Source organism: Lygodium microphyllum, chromosome 28, assembly GCF_053477565.2.
Source record: "Lygodium microphyllum isolate KBCC chromosome 28, Lygodium_microphyllum_v1.1.10, whole genome shotgun sequence".
Taxonomy (NCBI): Eukaryota; Viridiplantae; Streptophyta; class Polypodiopsida; order Schizaeales; family Lygodiaceae; genus Lygodium; species Lygodium microphyllum.
This window is the reverse complement of record NC_141162.1, coordinates 107,705,489-107,727,869: the sequence shown is the minus strand read 5'-3', so window position 1 is coordinate 107,727,869 and position 22,381 is coordinate 107,705,489. Positions and strand designations below refer to the sequence as shown.

The following is a 22,381-nucleotide window of genomic DNA, read 5'->3' as shown; positions in this document are numbered from 1 at the left end:
TAAAGCAAGCACTAAATACAAAGCATGAACCATAAAGCACAAACTTATGATGATGAGTTTGCATGTATAGATGATTCTTATAACGACAATGCAAATGCATAAATGATACACAAACCCGAACCATAGAAGACCATAAACTTTCATAGGCAAAACATAATTGCAAATACACGATTCTTATGGCCTATGAAATTTCATGTAAAAAAGCTGAGAATATAAAAGATTTTTGCATCAATACATGATAGTTATCATGATGATGCAATGCATACACAATGATTTATAATCACATGCATGAGACCCAAAAAATTTCTTATCGAATCATTTCTTGAATATATATATATATATATATATATATATATATATATATATATATATATATATATATATATATATATATAGAGAGAGAGAGAGAGAGAGAGAGAGAGAGAGCAACTGCTAATTGATCTTCCTTCCTCTCGCGTGATTGTCGTTTCATTAGCCTGATGCTTGGAATGGCCCTATATTCCTTGTGATATCATCAGAAAACCTGTGATCAACACTGCCATTCAAATTATGATATGAGCTACAATTTAGAGAGACCAAGAGAAAGGGAAATGATGCATGCATAATCGTATGCCAGCATTGCATGAGGGCCATCCGATCATACGACTTGATTTGGCAAAAAATATTTGTCCAGATTGTTGTTGTAGCCAACCAATCTCAAATAGAATGATCAATCTCCAATCTCTAATCAATGATTAGACTGATCAACTAGTTCCATGATCAGAGCTTGGATTAGAATGATCAATCTCCAATCTGTGATCAATGATTAGAATGATGAAACTCCAATCCCTAATCAATCTCCAACCTCCAATCAAAGGCAACTAGTTCATGTAGGGGGGAAACCAATCTCCAATCAGATCAAACAGCCTTCATGCATCACTAGCTTGATCATGGAATCCTCAAATGAGTCCATGCATGGGGGATACCATTGCTCTAGGGAAGGGGAAGGAGCTCATGCAGGGGGGAGAGCTCATCGAACCAAAAATATACCTCATCCACCACTTGTCCACCACAAATGGCAACAATTATTGAAGTTAAAGACAAAGCTTTTAACAAAGTCAATGTATTGATCAGAGAAATCAATAACCCATGCTCCCGTCCACCACAAATGCCTAATCAGAGAAAGTCACTGTACTGATCAAAGATATCGACATCCCATGCTCTCATCCACCACAAATGGCAACCATGCTTGAAGTTAAAGACAATGCTTTTAAGAAAGTCACTGTACTAATATAAGTGAAGTCGATAACCCATGCTCGTGCAAGAGCTGACTATACACACACAGAGAGAGAGAGAGAGAGAGAGAGAGAGAGAGAGAGAGAGCTTTTAACAAAGTTGTTGTATTGATCAAAGAATCAATAACCCATGCTCTCATCCACCACAAATGGCATATGAAGAGTGGGGAAAACGGTTAGTGCAACGGGAAAACCGACTCAGGGCTCGCCTACGAATGATGATTGGCTATGCATGCTGGTGGATGCGGTAGGGCGGGGGAGCTTCCCCCCTTGTTCAAGGCCGAAACAAGACGGGGAAGGCATTGAATGCTCCCCAAGGTAGGCCCATTTTTGGGCGTACGGAGTGTGTAAAGGGCAAGTTGCCCTTTTTTGGTATCCTAGCCTGTGAGACTGGCCCGTGTCACACACACTGGGCATCCAAGGCCACGGGCTTCACTAATGCTTGAAATAGATCGAAGCAAAATTACATTAAAATATGTCAAAATTTGTAGGTTTTCTCACCTTCAAAACTTATTTTTAAAAGTAAATTTCACAATTTGAAGGTGGGATTACACTAGAGCTCGTTTTTTAGAGCAGTGAGTATGACATATATACCGGCCAAGGATCAAACTCAATTCATATACTGGACCAAGGATCAAATTCATCTATCTCCTTTCATGGCTACAGATTTGAATACTCTCAAGCGCGCTCGAGACGGTTCCTCCAAGCTCGTCAGCGATGCGCCCTCACCTGTCGACGATGCCACACTTGATCTCTCCAGGTTTCTTCATTCTTCAGTTTTCTAGTTCTTATCAGCATGCGTGCAGGAGTTGAAAGACATACGCTCGTTCCATTAATTCATACCTGTATTCTACCATTTCCATCACATTTCGTACCTGTATTCTACCATTTCATGGCGGTGCATGGCTGCCTGTGGCCGTTGCATCTAGCATCGTCACATCAAGTCCCGCTTTCAGTTAACATCGACCGTTCATCTGTACGAAACCCTAGCAGCGACATCAAAGGCATACTTGCAGCTCTCCAGCAAGTGCGGGAGAGAGCTCAAAGGGACGGGCAGAAGAAGAATAAAGAGATAATCGACAAGTAAAATAAGCTTCACTCATTCGATCTCTATATTGCGAGTCCCGGAATTTTTGTCCTGGACTTAATGGAGTGATCCATATGCAAGTGTAGCCTCGCTGCAGAAATCAAGTCTAGGACGGATGCTATGAAACAGAAAACAGAGAAAGAATGGTGAGTGGTGACAGAATAGTACTCGTGCTCATCGTGTGTATCAACGGCAGTAAAGGGAATATGTGCTCTTGTTGCAGGCAAACCCTTGCCAAAGTATCGACGAAATTATGCAAAGAAGTAAGCTAAATCTGTAGAAGTTCGTTGTGCATAACTTCTGTATGTTGCTGAGAAGAACTTCATTTGATATATTCGAGCCTTTACGTCGCAGTACGAGGCTGCTTTGCAGAGCGAGTTTGCAAAGTATCAATCTGCAAGAGAGAAGTTTTGCAAGGAGAAGGCCACTCACATGCAAACCTACGAAGGTCAGTTACTTTCTTTTACCTCGAAGTGTTTTTATGGCTTTTGCTGTTCCCGAAACTAAACTGTTTGGTTTTCTCATAATCCAGACATTTTCACGAAGTTCGGAGAGGAGAAGGATAAGCTGAACGCCCGTTTTGAGCAACAAAGCAAGAAACTTATCCTTCTACGAACCAAATCTTGGAAACGATTTGACACACCTCTGTTTGTGCTTCCGTTCTTCTCTTTCTTATTTCTGGTTTTGTCTGTAGGGAAGAAGGACAAAGCTGTCTTCTCTGAGCTGCAGAAATCTTGTGCCGAGCAGATTGCAGCCGCAGAAAATGCACTTAAGAAGAAGAAGCAGGCATGTCACACCGCGCTGTGCGACTCAAGTTTCCTGTTTGAGAACCTTAAAATTTCTGGCTTTTGTATTCCGCGAACTTGGAAGAAAGGTTAAACAGAGGTACCTAGACAGACTTAGGAGTCCACAGATCTGACAAACCTCTATTTTGCAACTACAGGAAGGCAAGTCTTTCAGCATCCTTAGAAAATCCCTGGGCTCTTTTCTCGAAAGCAATTCAGACGATGACCTGGAAGACTAGTAGGTTGCTATCAGGGGAGGCGACTACTGGATCCTACAAGCTGTTGAGATTGGCATGACGTGCGGCATATCATTTGATGCATCACGAAAGATGTGGTCAAGTCTGGTGATGAAGGGAGTGCACTTTGAACTTCTCGGAGATGCCAGTTTAAGACTGCATCTCTCATGTTTTATGAACAGATTAACCGCCTTTCAAAGGATAAGGCCTATTATGTTCATTTAGTTCATGCTCATGTTCCAAGTCACAGGTAAGGTCTCTTAATACTTGATTTAGTTTGTGCAGTTGGTGTTTCTGAGAGCAGTTCCTACAATGCGGCCAATAAAGTTTGTCATAACGCTTGAGGAAAAATTTCAATCTCGTGAAAGCTACTTGGTTTCTCACGTGCCCATTAGCCATGGAAATCAGGCGCACAACGAAAAAATTCATTTGGCTACCTCTCTTTAGTTCTTTCTTTACTAGCAGCACGGGTCCCTCGTTGAGCCCATGTGATTAAGGTTAATGTAGATTTTTAAAAATCTTACATAGTCGTGACTCGTAATCGATTGATGGTGAGGTATATATTGACATTTTTAAAGATTTGTCCTCTTTAGTTTTTATTATTCGAATAAATCTTCAATGAAATAGTCGCAATCATTGACTTTACATGTAATTCTCTATTGGTTCCTCTCACGGCCTTCCAAAGTTCCATGCGTAGGTGCAACACGCCCTTTGTTGCCTTGGTAAAGAGAGCAACATGTCGAAGCTATGTTTGGAATATTGGAGAATTTAGGTAAGCTAGTCATTGCCCTGTCATTCCCATCCAATCCTTTGCACCTTGCAACATAGTACATCCTTCCTTTCACTTCAGCTTTTAAGCCCACTTGCATTGACGGTCTCTCATTGGAGAGTCTCCATCAACATGGCATAAGAAGGGTTGTTGCATGTGCAATCTTTGATATACCATGTTAAGGTTTGGAAGGATATCTAGTGACAATGATAAATAGTAGCATATGCATAGCCAAGGAATACTATGCTTGGCATATGCACTTAGAAGGAGCTATGGCTTTACATTCTTGTTGTATCATCCATTGAGACTTATGCAATCTTTATAGCAATACCATTTTGCTACAAAGTATGCTTGTATATAAATTGTCTTTGAATTTAATGTTTCAAAAACTATGGAATTCATTGGAGATGTACTCTTATTCTCTATTTGATCTTAAACATCTGATTTATGCATAGATTAGTTTTTCAACAAGATTTTTAAAATCCTAAAAGTGAGAATATCTTATTTTTCTCATTCATGAAATACACATACTTTTTGTGTATAGGCATCAACAAAAGTTACATAATATTTACATGCACTTGATTGATGTAGTAATTGTGAAACCTTATGTATGAGGTGAAAGGTGAGAATGATCGAAGCTTGCTTGGAAGTGAGCTATGGTGGAGAGCAAGAGCAAGAAGAGAGAGACATAAATGGGAACTTCAATAATCACAATGTGTGATTGGGCTTTTTTTTTATTCAAACTATCACTAAAAGAATAAAGAATAAAGTGATGGTGATAGCCGTCTGTCACTTGCAGTGTGCAATGGTAAGTATTGTCAGTGCAGTAATGCACGGGTGGTTAGGCAGAGACGCCTTTACTTCCAATAATCTTTCACTTAAAGGCGGATCTATCTCAGTGAGGAGTGAAAAGAAAAAGAAAAGATAGTACAATGTATACTTGTATAACAGGATGAGGAAAAATGTCATCTCATTCAATGTCATCAATCTCCTAAGGAAGGCAAAGCGTTAAGTAGTGAGGCTTTTCGTGAGCAGATCTGCAGGATTTTTATCAGTGGAGATCTTGACAAGGTCAATAGACTCGTCCTTCACGACCCCACGTATGAAGTGATACCTCATCTCAATGTGTTTCGTTTTCGCATGAAAGACCGGATTCTTGGCTAATTGAATAGAACTCATAGAATCCAAATGTAGCGTAGGTATAGTATCAATCCCAAGGTCATGAATCAAACGGCCCAACCATATGGCCTCCTAGCAAGCCTCAGTGGTTGTAACATACTCGGTCTCAGTGGTAGAGAGAGCCGTACACTTTTGAACCTTGGACATCCAAGAAACACCTTCAGTATAGGTAAAGATATAGCCGGAAGTGGACTTTCTACTATTTGCATGTTCTGCATAATCAAAGTTTGTGTAGTCTACAACTCTTGTATTTTGGTTGCCATAGTAAATATAGATATCTGATGTGCCCTTCAGGTATCTCATGATATTCTTTACGTCATCCCAATGTTTTTTGCTAGGTGTAGTCATATAGTGTGTCACAACACCAACTACAAAGGCAATATCTGGACGAGTGGCTATTATGGCATACATCAAACTGCCCACGGTTGATGCATAAGGGATCTTGGCCATCTCGGCTCTCTACTCATTCGTCTGCAGACAATCGGTCTGTGAAACCTTCACATAAGAAGGTAATGGACAGTCGATAGGCTTTACGTCCTGCATGCGAAAACGCTCAAGGACTTTATGAATGTACTTCCTCTATGAGAGGTAGAGTAGTCCCTGATGCCTGTCACGCTTAATGCGCATATCAAGAATGTGAGAGGTCTATTTCAAATCTTTCATCTCAAAGCGGAGCATTCAACTCATCATGAGCTTTTTTTACTATCAGCATATCATCCACATAAAGTACCAAAATAAATAATGAGCCATCACAGGCTTTCTTCGTATAAAGACACGGATCCATAGCACTGTTGCTGTAGCCCTATGACTACGTAAAGGCATAAAACTTATGATACCACTCCCTAGGTGCTTGCTTCAAGTCATAAAGACTTTTCTTCAACTTGCACACTTAGTCTAGGTGCTCCCTACCAGGTTCTGCAAAGCCCTTAGGCTGCTCCATGTATATCTCATCATTTAAATTTCCATGCAAGAATGTAGTCTTGACATCCATCTAGTACAAGTCCAAGTCAAGTTGCGCAACTAAGGCCAAAACCAAGCGTAGAGTGGTCATCTTGACAACAGGATAAAAGACTTCATCAAAGTCAACTCTATGCTCCTGTTTAAAACCCTTAGCGACAAGTCTTTCCTTCATCAAAGTCAACTCTATGCTCCTGTTTAAAACCCTTAGCGACAAGTCTTTCCTTCATCAAAGTCAACTCTATGCTCCTGTTTAAAACCCTTAGCGACAAGTCTTTCCTTATAAGCTGGCTTGGGGTTTCCACGGGTATTTTTCAACTTGTATATCCATTTGCATGGCAAAGCCTTTTTACCTTGAGGCAGTGCAATCAAATCCCAAGTCATATTCTTGTGCGGGGAGTCTATCTCAAACTGCATAGCCCTCTTCCAGGAGTGACTGTCACCCCTACGTATAGTCTTATCATAAGTGAGAGGCTCTTCTGCATATGTAACCAAGACAATGCATTGAGGGCTCAAATCTATCAGGTGGACGTCTATCTCTAGTAGACCGTCTTATGGCAGACTCTGTGGCCGGTCCAACACCTTGGCCATGTGTACTAAGTGCTATTGCAGGCTGTTCAACTGGCTATGCAGGAGCACGTGGCTCCTCCTGGAATATAATTTTGCGTATCTCTACTCCCTTCTCAGGCTGCATATGCATATTGTCTTCAAGGAAAACTACATCATGGCTGCAGACGACTTTCTGCGCTTGCGGATCCCAAAGGCGGTAATCCATATCACCTTCATTTCCATAGCCAAGGAAAATGCATTTGACACTCTTAGGATCCAACTTGATACGCTTGTCTTTGGGCACATGGTAGAATGCCTCACATCCAAAGACACGTAGATGCGTATAAGACGGAGGTTTCCCAGTCCATATCTCCTATGCAACCTAGAAATCCAAACCACTAGAAGGTGATCTACTTATGACATGCACAACTGTACTGACTACCTCAATCCAAAAGCTTTATGGTAAGTATGCATGGCTAAGCATACTGCGTAGACGCTCCTGGATGGTCCTATTCATCCGCTCAGCCAAACCATTCTGGGGTGGGGTATAGGGGGCGGTCAATTGGCGCTTAGTATCCCTCTCGTCACATAGTTGCTCAAAAGCACGTGACACATATTCTCCCCCATTGTCAATCCTAAGGCATTTCAGCCTATGCCTAGTTTGGTTCTTGACCAATGTAAGCCATCTCTAAAACACAAGACCAACCAAGACTTCTAACTTAAGCTTAATGGGGTAAGCCTAAACTTTATGCGAAAAATCGTCAATGAACGTCACAAAATACTTTGCACCACCCATAGATTGACAGGGCATGGGTCCATAGATATCCGAATGTACCAATGGCAGGGGCTCGCTCATGCGTATCCTACTAGACTTATGCGTATTCCTAGTCTGTGTGCCATAAAGACAATGCTCACATGAATCAAAACATGCGTAGTCAAGGGGCGGTAAGTACTGCAAATCAAAAAGCATTTTCATTCCCTTCAAGGACATATGGCCCAAATGGGCATGCCAAAGAGATACATGTGGGATGGAACCCACTGACAAAACATGGTCAACAGAGGACCTATCAACTACAAGAGGGTAGAGGCTACCATATTTGGCAGCTCTAGCAAGCATAAGTCATATGGGTGATCTTTCAGGCAGAATCTCCCAATGAAACATGAAACCCAACATCATCAAGCTTCCCTGTAGACATAAGACTGCGTGTAAGCGCATGTACATGACATACATCCTATAACAGAAAAGTACTGCCAGTAGAGAAGTGCAGTCGTACATCCCCAATGCCAACAATAGCAAGTGACTTGTCATCACCCAAGCGAACTGAACCAAAGACAGTGCGCTAGGAGTGGAACCACTCATGGCATGGTGTAACATGAAATGAAGCATCATGATCCAAAAGCTAGCATTGCGCATACATAGAGCGAACATCGATCAACAACGTAGCGTTACAAGAACTAGTTGCAAGTATGTATTCCCTATCAGAGTCATTAGTCTGCATGACATTTATCTCCTCAATTTTCACATTGGATTTCGCAGGCATAATGCTGCGATCAGAGGACTTTTCATGTACTTTGTCTTTTCCCTTCTCTTTGTGCAACTCATGACACTGTGGGTGTATGTGACCGTTCTTGCCACAATGAGGACATGTCACATTAGTATTTCTCCCACAAGACTTGTTGTGCAACTTACCACGCGACTTAGACCTAGACTTCTGCGAATCTCTGCCACGACCATTTCCACGGTCATTCTTGCCATTACTATCTTTGCCTCTAACAGTCAAAGATGCGACACACGAGAGGCATCCAAGTTTTTACGATTGATCTCTTTCTGCAGAAGAGCACTCTCTACATCAGGCAAGTTCAAAATAGTAGCCGGAGCACATAAAAGGCAGTGCAGAATACATCCCATGACTCACTTAGAGTCCCAAGCAAAAACCATGGAGTAACCTCATCATGAAAGGTAATACTCTGCGAAGTCAAGTTCTTGAGAATATCATGGAATTGGCTCAAATGAGCAGACATTGCCATTTTCTCCTTCATGCGAAGGTCCATAAGCTGCTTTAGCCAATACATTTGACTTGTTGAACTTTTCTTGTCATAGAGGTTCTTAATTTTATCTCAAAGCTACCAAGCACTCTGTGCTTCCTCAACCACATTATAATGCACATGTTCAATGAGAGACAAGATGAGGATGGACTTGCATAACTCATCAAGCTTATTCCATTCGTCATCATTCATAGTTTTAGGTTGCTCGCCATGCATCCTTAGTGGCTTTATTTGCGATTTTTGCACCAATACCTGCCAAACTTGGCTTTTCCAATAGGCATAATTCGTACCATCAAGCTTGGTGATGTTGAAGATAGCACTGTCAGTGGAAGAAGAACCCATAATGCAGTCCAAAATAGTGCAAAAAATTCAAAACTGCTTGTTTCCTGTTGTAAACAGTCAAAATACCACCAAAACCAAGGCAAAATGACCACGAACTGATAGCTAATGATGCTGCCCACCAAGTACCATCAAAAGTACATAAAATTAGGATGATTTAGGCATGAAAATTCCACATTAGTCCATACATAGCTGTTGCTGTAATAAATTACAGCCAGGTACAATGAGAGTAAACTGTAGGCAAAATCAATGCACCAAGTCAACTATTGACGGTCAAAGCATAACCAGCATCAAGCAAGCATAAATCAGCATATGACAGTTATACGAACATCGACCAAACACCCAAGCATGTCAAACGAATCCATCAGTAAGCCGGCATACCCCTAGTGTAATAGGGCAAAGTGTACATAACATAGGCAAGACTTGACACAAAGAGGTGTATGCTCAAGGAGTGCGAAGCCCAAATTAGCCCAAGTACATGTATGCGGACCACGGCATATCAACCATGCAACATCCAAGTGAAGAAGATCCCAGTCTGACAAGACTCAAAGCTCAATAGCATAAATCACATGCTCAATGTCTGTCAAACATCCAATGATGCTTCCATTGGCACAAAAGCCGTAAGGATCAAGCCAAGAAGCTCAAGAAAGGCATATGAGAGCACCAGTGACGAAAGATCCAAGACTAGACATCAATAAGATATCATGAGCATATAGGCTCTGTAGTCTCTAATTAGAGCATCCATAGATATTAACTGTATCCCAAATACAACTCTGGCAAGCCAAGAAATATCCCAAGTAAGTTCGGGGAAGCCAAATGCAAGCCAAGACAAGGCACTAGTAGCAATCGGCTCCAAAAAATATAACTAGCATGTAGTAATGGCATAGGCCAAGCATGTTAAGACCGGTCAGACATAGGTAATATACATGCCATATGTACATCCAAGATGGAGCATCAAATGCATTCCAAACCTGAGCTCAAGCTCAAATGAAGATCCAGAACCAAAGACAAGCTCGATGTCGTACCTTGAAGGTCAATACTTCATTGCATATCCCAATGACATAGCCCGAAACCAATAGGCATAACCAAAATGGAGGTAAAATAACTTGTCAACCAAGGTAGCATAAATCCCAACCAACAACAAAGTGTCCGCATCCAAATCAAGGCTCAATAGCTCTCAAATAGCATATTCGGGTATAAGCCATGATGATCAAGCATCAATACATCCAATAGGACACTCGAATGCCAACAAAGAGCATTATGCATAAGCCGTCCCTGATAAAACCTTGCTGCCCAAACAATGTACAGTAGTAAATCCTTGCATAAATTGAGCTATGGAAGCTCAAACCAAGTTTCAAAGCATCTCAAAACATTGGGCAAACATTCCCAAAGCATTTGGGCATCAAATACCAAGCCTCAGGAGCATCACATAAGCTAAGAGCATGACATTTTCTTGCTGTAAATCAACTCAAATCTTACCTAAATCGGGTTCCAGATGCCCGAGATATGAGAAAAAATGGAAATTTTGAGCCAAATTTTGAAACATGTACAAAAAAAACTTGAGCTGCTACTGTGGGGCCTGCTGGTTATGCTGAGGATAAGGGGGCAAATGGGGGAATACAAGGTGCCCAATGAAGCCAAGGAATACCCGCAAAGAGTCTATGAGGGCCGGGGAGAGGCGGGAGATGAAATCTTACCTCGGGGGGAAGAAGCCATGGCTAGCATTGAAGCTCCAAGCTTTAGGTCTTCAATTCGGGCTGAAGTAATGCCGAGCCAAGCTCCATGATCAAGCTATGATCCAAAGCTCTAATACCAATTAAAAGGTGAGAAGGATCGAAACTTGCTTGGAAGTGAGCTATGGCGGAGAGCAAGAGGAAGAAGAGAGAGACACAAATGGGAACTCCAATAGTCACAATGTGTGATCGGGCCTTCCTTTATTCAAACTGTCAGTAAAAGAATAAAGAATAAAGTGATGGTGACGGGCGCTCACCACCTGCAGTGTGCAACGGCGGGTATTGTCAGTGTAGTAATACACGGGCAGCTAGGCAAAGGCGCCTTTACCCCCAACATGAGAATGGAGATCCAAGTATACAACATCAAGTATATGCCTATGAAAATGCATGCTTTCATTCCAAATTGACATGTTTCACACACTTTTTGTATATTGAAAGTTATGTTACATTGTTTTGACCTCATGTGATTGTATAATATTCAATCATTGCACATTTACATGGTTAATATATTTATCCCAATTATCAATGTTAGACAACTCTTGTACCTTGTGTAAACATAACAACTTAAATCTTAGGCAAAAATTTATGTCCATGCTTAACATTCTATCTATATGCTTGCCTTCACAATCAATGTATATCTATTCTTAGTCTTCCACAAAATAGCCATCTTGATTAAGCTTTACTTACAATCCTTACTTAGCCATTTGTCAAACAAAAAGTAAATTCTTTGTAATAATAGGTACATACAACATTATACCAAACACTTAATTTTTCTATCTTACATAGATAGTGGGACACTCCTAACATGAGCAATAGTATGTGTCATGAGGTCACATATTTTCTACAGAAACATGGAAAACCCTAAAACACTTATGGAAAACAAATACATAAATTTTCTAGCACCTTAGTTTCATTTCTTAAGCACCTTTGCTCAAGCATAAGGTTTTGCTTTGATAGTTGTAGAGCCTTTGCATTATCTCCTCGAGTATATTCACAATAATTTTTCTCATAAGGAATTAGTCAATTTGAATTTCCAAGCACGAAAATTTGCTTTTAAGCTTTCCATTGACAATTTGATTACACCCCTTAGACATTTGAAGTAGAACATGTGGACTTGCTATATTTGGTAGTCTACTTATATCTAGACAACAAATACTAAAGGTTCATAAATCTAGCTTTAAATGTTGAAACTTTTGTGAATAAGTTTTTTCTAGATTTGAGGGAAAAATAGTAGAATATATAAATTGCTTGGAAGCTAACAAATTACATACACAAGCAATTTTAATGTGTTTAGCTTGTAATAATTGGGGAACTTGATGCCATATAACTACATGTACTCCTTCCACCTTTTTCGATTTCCTTGCATGGCTTATGTAGTTGAGTCACTATAAGATTGATGCCTTGGTTGGTGACTTGTTGAGCCCATCATGTGTTTAAGCATCATTGAGGTTATAAAATTAATGCTATCATTGAGTTGTTGCATCAAGGTATTAATAATGATCAATTTATCCTTATTCTACTATTAACAAGAGTGTTGTTAGGGTGGGTTGCATGATTTATAAAGGTGTAACCACTTAACAATTGCATTGTTGAGGCATGTTGTCAATAGTAGGTTAGCAAGCATTATTATCCCTTTCAACCTCAATGTATCATCAAGGTATGGAGGCTAGCCCATAACAAGATTTTAATGAGTGTATGGTTGTCGTTAAGAAGTTAATTCTCAATTGATGTGGGGTTGAGAGGATGGAGTTTAGGGATGTTACACTCAAGTGGATAGATGTCACAAGTACACTCAAGTGATAGTGCACTTGAGTGGTGCACTCAAGTGGAGTTGATGGAATGACTTGTGTGGACTTAAGTGGTTGCAATAAAATATGGAAGTTAGGGAGAAATAGGTAAGTAATTGAGCTCAAAACTTTGAATTGATTTCACATCAATTTGATTTCCTAATCTATCCATAGGAGTTTTAAAGTGAATGAGTTGTGAAAACAATAGATTGTTTCATCAGCACTTCATTCCACTCTCGAGTGCACAAGCCTTCTATTTTGTTATATGATCGAAATGTGAGCATCTTTGATGATTGGTTTTATCCTTGGTCTTGGCAACAAAAAAATAAAATGTCAGTGCAAACACTCAACAATGAGACTTTGGATGACTTTTGTGCTTTCAAGAGTTTCAAATGCATAACAACCAAATAAATCTCTCACATTTTGATCTCCAAGCCATTAACTTGCCATTCGATAATCTCAATGTAAATAAGAAAACTAAATTATTTAATAGTGTGTACATTTCAAAGGATTTGGCCCACAAATGGTCTGATCGACACATTTGTGTTGAACTATTAAATTTATGTGGGGATGTCTACTATTGCATCAATAGAGTAGACTTGCGTAGAATTTTACGTATAGTTTATAAAAGACTAAACATGAAATTTTATAGATATATTTAAATGTGACATTTACAACTTTCATAGTAGTTTCGACATCATTATAGATGTGCTTTGTCTGCAATTTTCATGGGACTATAAACATGCCCATGGTAGGGAAATGAATCTAGGGAGTTTTTGGGTGCAAAACAATTCTGATCAATAGTCCCTTGGTTGCCCCTCACATGAAGATCCAAATTGAGCCAAATGTTTAAACAAGTATGTCGAGTGCTGAAATGATTGTATTTTTAACTAGTTTTTGTTGGATTTTTGGGTGGTTTTTATTTGATTTTGTGGTTGATTGATTAGTTTTTGGATGGTTTGGAAGTGTTTTGAAGTGTGTTGGAATGTATTGAGTAGGTTTGAGAAGTTCATGATGGTTTTTAGTTGAGTTATGATGTGATGATTAGTTCTGTGGTGTGTTTGTTTGGTTTTGATAGGTTTGTTTTGCTTTTGTTTTGATCTATTTTCTTTCTAATTGAGAGGTTATGATTGTAGATGAATGATTGAGAGTGTGCTCGATGGTTTTTGATGGTTTGAGACCTATGGTTTTGATACCTTTTGTAGACCTTTTGTAGTGTACTATTGAGCTTTTGTAAGCCTTTTGGTATCTTTTGTATGCTTTTGTAAGTGTTCTGATGAATGGATGTTTAGTGTGGGGATGTTTCCTAATCTTGGAAAGAGAAGAATGGAAGCTCTTAATAGCTTGAAGAAGAAAAAGAAGTAGTTGATGAATACTTAAATTGAAGACTGAAGTGACATTGACACTAATGAGCTCCCAAGGGTTAGTATAGTGGCTTTGGTGTCCCTTCATATCAAGCATACATATTGGGAGGGGTATCCACAATCAAGAGAGGATTATTAAGTGCCATTCTTTGTTATTCTCATGTATTATTGAGAGAGAGTATATGTGAGGGAGATAGTATATGAGAAATAGCCAATTTCTATGAAGAAACATTGTATCTGCATGAGAGAGATTGAGAGAAAGACTATAAAGACTATGAGGATGATGAAATATAAATACTATGTGATAATTTCCATTTAAATTTGATCATTTCTTTGTGTTCTTTAAAGGATATGCTGAAGATTTGTTGTGATAAATTCGTGGGAGATTCACTATGTGATGTTGCATGAAGATTGGTTATTCTTGGTGTTCTTTTTCTTCTTATGGTTGATTAAAGCATAAAGAAAATGATTGTTGGTGTGACCATATAGATTTTATATTATAGTAGTTTTTGTGTTTTCTTAGTGTTTCTCTTGGGGCTCCATGTTTTTGGTACACTGAGAAAACTTCCATCAACAATTATCAACAGAGGTTGAAAATGTAAGTAGCGGCATTGTTGAAGAGAAAGAAAAGCAATGGAAGATTGTAAAATTTCTACTACTGTTGTTTGGAGATCTTTGTTGGCAAAGCCACTTTCTACAAGAAGTTCATTCCTCAATGGCATAAACATGTCACTATCTTTATGCAGGCTCTATGGACATGCCGATTCCATTGTCTTCTGAAACTACAGAAAGCTGTATCACTATAGCCAATTGTTTCCCACAAAATTGAAGAGCAAAACTAATAGAATGATTATCAATGGAAGATTTGGCCTTCATTGAAGAATTTACAAGCATCATTAAGTGGGAGATTGTGAAGAAGATTTAGGAGTCGTACTCTATTGAGGTTCACAAGAAGAAAAAGGAAAAGAGTTGGAATTTGTTCATGGACACCCAATAGCAAGATATGTGGGATGCTTGGTGTATTGACAACCTTTTGTTTATCCATCACAATCATGTGGATTTTGTTGACGAAGCGAATGATTTCTACTGTACCTTTTGTTCTAGCTCCAATCCTTGTTCTGTTTCCTTTTCTTCCAATCATATAGATGCGGCAAGTTGGTTCTGAACGTTGGGATTCTTATTATTGAAAAAAAGAAAAAAAAAGAAATTAGATTATGGGATAAAAGGACTTTGGTCCTTGCCATACCGACCTACTCTGGAAAACACCCTTGGGAGTAGGACAGAAAAAAGAATGAAGAAAATTAATAAACTATTATGGGAGAAAAGGGAGAAATTCCATGTTATAATAGGCCTCGCTCCAAGAAAAGTTGGCAAACACCTTTGGGTGGGAAGTTGACTGTAGAAAAGGTGGTACTACCACGTAGTCTAGATTAGCTGACTCACCAGTCAAACTCTCTAGAATGCAGTCTTGAAGTCACCTCCCTTGGTGCATTGTCTTGTCACTCTGCAAGCATCTGACTCCTCCAACAGACAAAAATACCTACATTCAAACCAAGTTCTTGATATATTGACTATCTCCCTTAGTATGCCTCTTCATTAGCATATACTATTTGACATTATTGATGAGATCTTCATCGATAATCCCTTGAGTGATGTGAGCATTCATCCTAATCGGATGGGGATGTGAGTACGGGTTGCCCTCTATATTCATCAACAACAGAGCATGAGACAGAGGGTAGGGTGAGTGACAAGCCTTTTTGAAAGGAGAGAAGGATTGAAGCTTGCACTCAAGAGCTATGGCAGGAGAGCAAGAGCAAGAAAGAGAGAGACAAGAAATGGGAACTCCAATAGTCACAATGTGTGACCGGGCCTTCCTTTATTCAAACTGTCACTAAAAGAATAAATAATAAAGTGATGGTGACGGGTGCCCGCTACCTGCAGTGTGCAGTGGGGTGGTGACTGTCAGTGTAGTAATACATGGGCGGCTAGGCGGAGGCACCTTTACCCCCAACAACCTCTCACTTAAAGGCGAATTGGCCCCAGTGAGGAGTGAAAAGAAAAAGAAAAAAGACAGTACAACATGTACACATGTACAATAGGATGAGGAAAGACGTCATCTCATCCCATGCCCATCAACCTCCTGAGGAAGGCAAAGCACTCTGTAGAGAGGCTTTTCGTGAGCAGATCTGTAGGATTCTGGTCAGTCGAGATCTTGACAAGATCAACAGACTTGTTCTCAATGACCCCACGTATGAAGTGATGCCTCACCTCAATGTGTTTCGTCTTCGCATGGAAGACTGGATTCTTGGCTAACTGAATAGCACTCATAGAATTCGAATGCAATGTAGGGATAGCATCAATACCAAGGTCAGCAACCAAACGACCCAACCAAATGGCCTCCTTGCAAGCCTCAATGGCTGCAACATACTCGGCCTCTGTAGTAGAAAGGGCCGTGCATTTCTGCACCCTGGATATCCAAGAAATAGCACCTCTAGCATGGGTGAATACATAGCCGAAAGTGGACTTCCTACTATTTGCATGTCCTGCATAATCAGAGTCAGTGTACCCCACGAATCCTGTATCTTGGCTGCCATAGCATATGCACATATCTGCAGTGCCCTTCAGGTACCTCATGATACCCTTCACGGCATCCCAATGCTTCTTGCCAGGTGTAGCTATATAGCGTGCCACAATACCAACTACAAAGGCAATATTTGGACGAGTGGCTATCATGGCATACATAAGATTGTTCACTGCGGATGCATAGGGAATCTTGGCCATCTTGGCCCTGTGCTCATCTGTTTGCGGACAATTAGCCTGTGAGACCTTCACATAAGAAGGCAATGGACAACCAATAGGCTTTAACGTCCTGCATGCGAAAGCACTAAAGGAATTTATGAATGTACTCCCTCTATGACAAGTAGAGGAGTCCTTGATGCCTATCACGTCTAATGCGCATACCAAGTATGTGAGAGGCCTGTCCCAGATCTTTCATCTCAAAGCTCTTCTTGAGCTGAGCCTTAAGAGAATCTAGCTCATCATGAGCTTTTCCTGCTATCAGCATATCATCCACATAGAGTACCAAAATCAATAAGAAACCATCACAGACTTTCTTCTGTAAAGACACGGATCCATAGCACTCCTGCTATAGCCCTGTGACTACATAAAGGTATCAAAATTATGATAACACTCCCTAAGTGCCTGCTTCAAGCCATAAATACTTTTCTTCTATTTGCACACTAGGTTCTCCCTGCCAGGTTCTACAAAGCCCTTAGGCTGCTCCATATAAATCTCATCATGCAAGTCCCCATGTAAGAAAGCCGTCTTGACATCCATTTGGTATAAATCCAAGTCAAGCTGAGCAACCAAAGTCAAGACAAAGTGCAGGGTGGTCATCTTAACCACAGGAGAAAAAACCTCATCAAAGTCCATACCATGCTCCTACTTAAAACCCTTTGCTACCAATCTAGCCTTGTATGCCGGCTTGGGGTGTCCATGGATACTTTTCAGCTTGTACACCCACTTGCATGGCAAAGCCTTCTTGCTCATAGGCAAGGAAACCAAATCCCAAGTGTCATTTTTATGCAAGGATTCTATCTCAGACTGCATAGTCCTCTCCCAGGAGTGACTGTCACCCCTGGGCATAGCCTCATCATAAGTGAAAGGCTCTCCTGCATCTGTAACCAAGACATAATGCATCGAGGACTAAAATCTATTAGGTAGACATTTGTCTCTAGTAGACTGTCTCACGGTAGGCTCTACTACCTGCCCAGCTGCCTGTCCAACACCCTGACCATGAGCATCTGCTATAGATGTAGGCTGTCCAACTGGCTATGCGGGAGCCCTCGGCTCCTCCTGAAATATGACCATGCGGATCTCAACAACTCTCTCTGGCTGCCTATGCATCTTGTCTTCATGGAAGACTACATTATGACTGCGGATGACTTTCCACGCCTGCGGATCCCAGAGATGGTAACCCATCTCGCTTGCATCCCCATAACCAAGGAAAATGCATTTGACACTTTTAGGATCCAGCTTACTTTTCTTGTCCCTGGGCACATGGCAAAATGCCTCACATCCAAAGACATAGAGATGCACATAAGAGGGAGGTTTTCTAGTCCATACCTCCTCTGCAACCTGGATATCCAAACCACTAGAAGGTGATATGTTTATGACATGCATAGCTGTACTAACTGCCTCAGCCCAAAAGCTCTGTGGTAGGCCTGCATAGCTAAGCATACTACGTACATGCTCCTGGATGGTTCTATTCATCCGCTCAGCCAAACTATTATGGGGGGGGGGTATAGGGGGCGGTCAACTGATGCTTAATACCCCTCTCATCACATAACTGCTCAAAAGCACGTGAGACATACTCACCCCCATTATCTGTCCTTAGGCATTTTAGCTTATACCCAGACTGGTTCTCAACTAATGCAAGCCATCTTTGAAACACAACCAAGACATTGGATTTTAGGTTAATAGGATAAGCCCAAAATTTTCGTGAAAAATCATCTATGAACGTAATAAAATACTTTGCACCACCCATAAACTAACAAGGCATGGGCCCACAGACATCCGAATGTACCAAATGCCAAGGGTTCACTCATGCGTGGCCTACCAGACTTCTTATGCGTAGACCTAGTCTGCTTGCCATAAAGACAATGCTCACATGAATCAAAACATGCATAATCAAGGGGCGGTAAGTACTGCAAACCAGAAAGCATTTTCATTCCCTTCAAAGACATATGGCCCAAACGGGCATGCCAAAGAGATACATGTGGGATAGAACACATAGAAAAAACATGATCAAGGGAAGAAGCAGATACAATCAAGGGATAGAGGCTACCAGCCTTGGCACCTCTCGCAATCACAAGTCTGCCTCGAGTGATCTTCCATGCAGAGTCTCCAAAAGATACATGATAACCTGCATCATCAAGCTGTCCAGCTGATATGAGACTGCGGGTCAAAGCAGGTACATGACGTACATCCTGCATAACAAAACTACTGCCAGAAGGAAACTGTAGCCTAACATTACCAATGCCCACAATATCAAGAGAGTTGTCATCACCCAAGCGCACAGAGCCCGAAATAGTACGATATGAATGAAACCACTCTCGGCAAGGTGTCACATGAAAGGACACATCTGAGTTCAAGAGCCAACACTGTGGATACATAGAGTGTATCTCTGTCATCTGTGAAGCACTAGAAGAAGTTGCAAGGATATAATCATCATCATCAACATCCTCAGGCTGCATAACATTGATCTCTTCAATTTTAACACTAGACTTTGCAGGCACTATGCTGCGATCAGAAGACTTATCTTGCACTTTGTCTTTCCCCTTATCTTTGCACCTTTCATTGTGCAGTTCATGGCATTTTGGCCTAATATGGCCCTTTTTCCCACAATGGTGACAAGTAACATCTGCATTTCTGCCACGGGATTTGCTATGTGACTTCCCACGAGACTTGGACCAAGGTTTCTGAGAATCCCATCCATGGCCACTGCCACTGCCATGCTTTCCATATCCATCATTCCTGCCTCTAACTGTCATAGCATGCGACACACGAGAGGCATCCAAATTCTTACGGTTAACCTCTTCCTGCAGAAGAGCACTCTCAACATTGGATAATTTCAAGGTAGCAGTAGAGGTACATAATGCAGTGCGGAATACATCCCATGACTCATTAAGAGTACCAAGCAAGAAAAGAGGAGTGACATCCTTTGCAAAAGTGATGTCCTGCGAAGTCAAATTCTTGAGTATAGCATGAAACTGGCTCAAGTGAGCAGACATAGTCACATTCTCCTTCATGCGTAGATCCATAAGCTGCTTCAACCAATACATCTGACTCGCTGGACTTTTCTTGTCATAGAGATTCTTGATTTTATCCCACTATTGCCATCCACTCTGTTTTTACTCAAATACATTGTAATGAACCTGTTATGTGAGAGATAATACAATAGTGGACTTGCATAACTCATCAAGCTCAAGCCATTCCTCATCTGGCATAGTTGCAAGCGGATGCCCGCTCAACCTCAAAGGTTTGATCTGCGATTTCTGTACCAACATCTGCCAAATCTGGCTCTTCCAATAAGAGTAATTCATACCATCAAGCTTAATGATGTTGAAAATAGCATGATCAGTGGATGAACTCGCCATAATGCAGGCTAGAAGATTGTAGACAGTTCAAAACTGCTTGTTGTTTACTGCAGAAAATGAAAAAAAAAACACCAAAATCGAGAGAAAATGGCGAGAAAAGTGTAACCAAAGTTGCTGCCCACCAAGTGCTAGTGAAAGTACATCATTTCAGAATATTTCAGCATGAAAAATCCATGTCAGTCCGGAGTTATATGCTTGCTGTAATAAATGACAACAGGGTACTGTGAAAGTCAATTGCTGACCAAATAACTACATAAAGTCAATAAATGACAGCCAAGACATGACCAACCATAAACGGGCATAAATCAGCACCAAATAGTCATCAAGACCCTGAGCAAACACCCAAACATGTCACCAAAGCATCCGTTAGTGAGTAGGCATATCCTCTGGATAGTAGGGCAAAGTATACGTAACACTAGAAAGACTCGACACCAGTAGGTGTATGCTCACAAGAGTGCAAAACCCAAGCTCAGGTCAAAAGCAACTCCAAGATATCAGTGCATGAACCATGCAACATTTAAGTGTAAGAGATCCCAAAGTCTCAAGTATTTGTAAAATGCTCAAAATAGCATAAACCTCTTGCTCAATGTTGGTCAAGCATACAAGATGCTCCCATTGGCTCAAAAGGCGGTTAAACGAGCTCAACAACTCAAGTAAACCAAGTCAAAGTACCAAAGACAGGTAACCAAGACAATGCCTCAATAGCATCCAAGGTCATAACGGAAAAAGCCAAGTCGTAACGGAAAAATCCAAGTCAATGTCCAATTGCCCAAGGGAATACTCAAATGAAAGTCGAGACGAGCTCAAACAACTGCCATCCACAGCCAAAGCATAAAGCATTCACCAAGACATCATAACATGTACTAGGTAGCCTAGGTATAAACCATGTTGTAATTGAAATGTCATCTGCAAAGAAGTGACAGTCAAACCCAAATCGAGCTCTAATCTCAGCTCAAAAGCATTCCGGAGCATAAAAAAGACATGTGGCATAGTCCAAATACATCATGACATCATACCAAGTAGTCGGGAGCACCCCCTAGGCATAACCCAACTGTAGCATAAATAGCTTCAGCCCTGAAGTCTCCAGCAGCATATAAGCTCTGTAAACTGAGCAAATCAGTGCTCAATCCAAGCTCAAATTCATTGGCAAACCATAGGCATACATTCCTGTATGTATAAGCACCAACCGGGCATAATCAGGCATCAAATGCCAAGACCTGTAAGCATAAAATTGAAGTAACAAGTGGCTGCCCTGTTTTGGACAGATCTGGGATTGTTCAAAATAGTCAATGACTGAGATAAATCAGCTCCAAATGCGTCTCACATAAGAGGCATAACATCCACAAGTGATCCGGTATCAATATACATCTGTAGAAGCATCACATAAGCCATATACATACAAATACATACTGTCTCAGACTTGAAATTTGTTGCAGAATATTATGTCATCAGAATTTGGCAAATCCGACATCACCATCGCGTCCGGAGCATGCCAAAACCCCAACTTAGACTCTTACCTTGCATGAATCAGGTTCCGAATGCCCGAGATATGACAAAAAGAGTGATTTTTGGGCCAGATTTTGACACAGGTGCAAAAAAAACGTGAGCTGGCTGGGGGGGTCTGCTGTCCCATGTGTCAACAATGGGGCCCAAAGAGGGCACAAATGGGGGCCAAAGAAGGCCTACACCAAGCCTCAGCAAGCCTTGATAGACTGGAAGCAAGGTCTAGGTGAAGGAAGCTCCAAGAGGTGTGAGCTATGGCTACCCACAACTTGTGAAAACCTTGTTTACCTAAACCTGTGGACTGAGATAAATCTCTGAAATAATGAAGCAATACCTCAATGTCAATGCCCTAATGGTGCCTCAATAGGCCGCGAAGAAGCTCGGGAAGCCAAGGAGTGACAGGAGCTCAAGAGAATGAGCTATGGTTGCCGGGAAGGAGACCTAATGCGAGGGGGGAGTAGATGGAAAGCTGAGAATGCCATGAGCCAAGCTCAAGAGTCAGAAGTCATGCTCTGATACTAGTTGAAAGGAGAGAAGGATCGAAGCTTGCACTCGAGAGATATGGCGGGAGAGCAAGAGCAAGAAAGAGAGAGACAAGAAATGGGAATTCCAACC

The 22,381-nt window shown here is 41.0% G+C and overlaps 1 protein-coding gene across 4 annotated transcripts; it reads left to right on the top strand.

The window, feature by feature from the left end:
- The first annotated feature begins 1,856 nt into the window (after positions 1–1,856).
- On the top strand, positions 1,857–4,545 carry LOC148011843 (DNA ligase-like protein). 4 transcript variants are annotated; one of them, XM_087670887.1, is made up of 8 exons: positions 1,864–2,034; positions 2,268–2,357; positions 2,448–2,507; positions 2,585–2,624; positions 2,716–2,809; positions 2,894–2,953; positions 3,056–3,147; positions 3,305–4,542. In XM_087670887.1, exons 1-8 carry the CDS (start codon positions 1,931–1,933, stop codon positions 3,383–3,385), a joined length of 621 nt encoding a protein of 206 aa, XP_087527013.1. In that variant the 5' UTR covers positions 1,864–1,930; the 3' UTR covers positions 3,386–4,542. The 4 variants fall into 4 exon arrangements, with proteins under 4 accessions (XP_087527012.1, XP_087527010.1, XP_087527013.1 ...); XM_087670886.1 differs by having other exon boundaries at positions 1,857–2,034; positions 3,056–4,545; XM_087670885.1 differs by having other exon boundaries at positions 1,866–2,357; positions 3,305–4,541.
- The last annotated feature ends 17,836 nt before the right edge of the window (positions 4,546–22,381 follow it).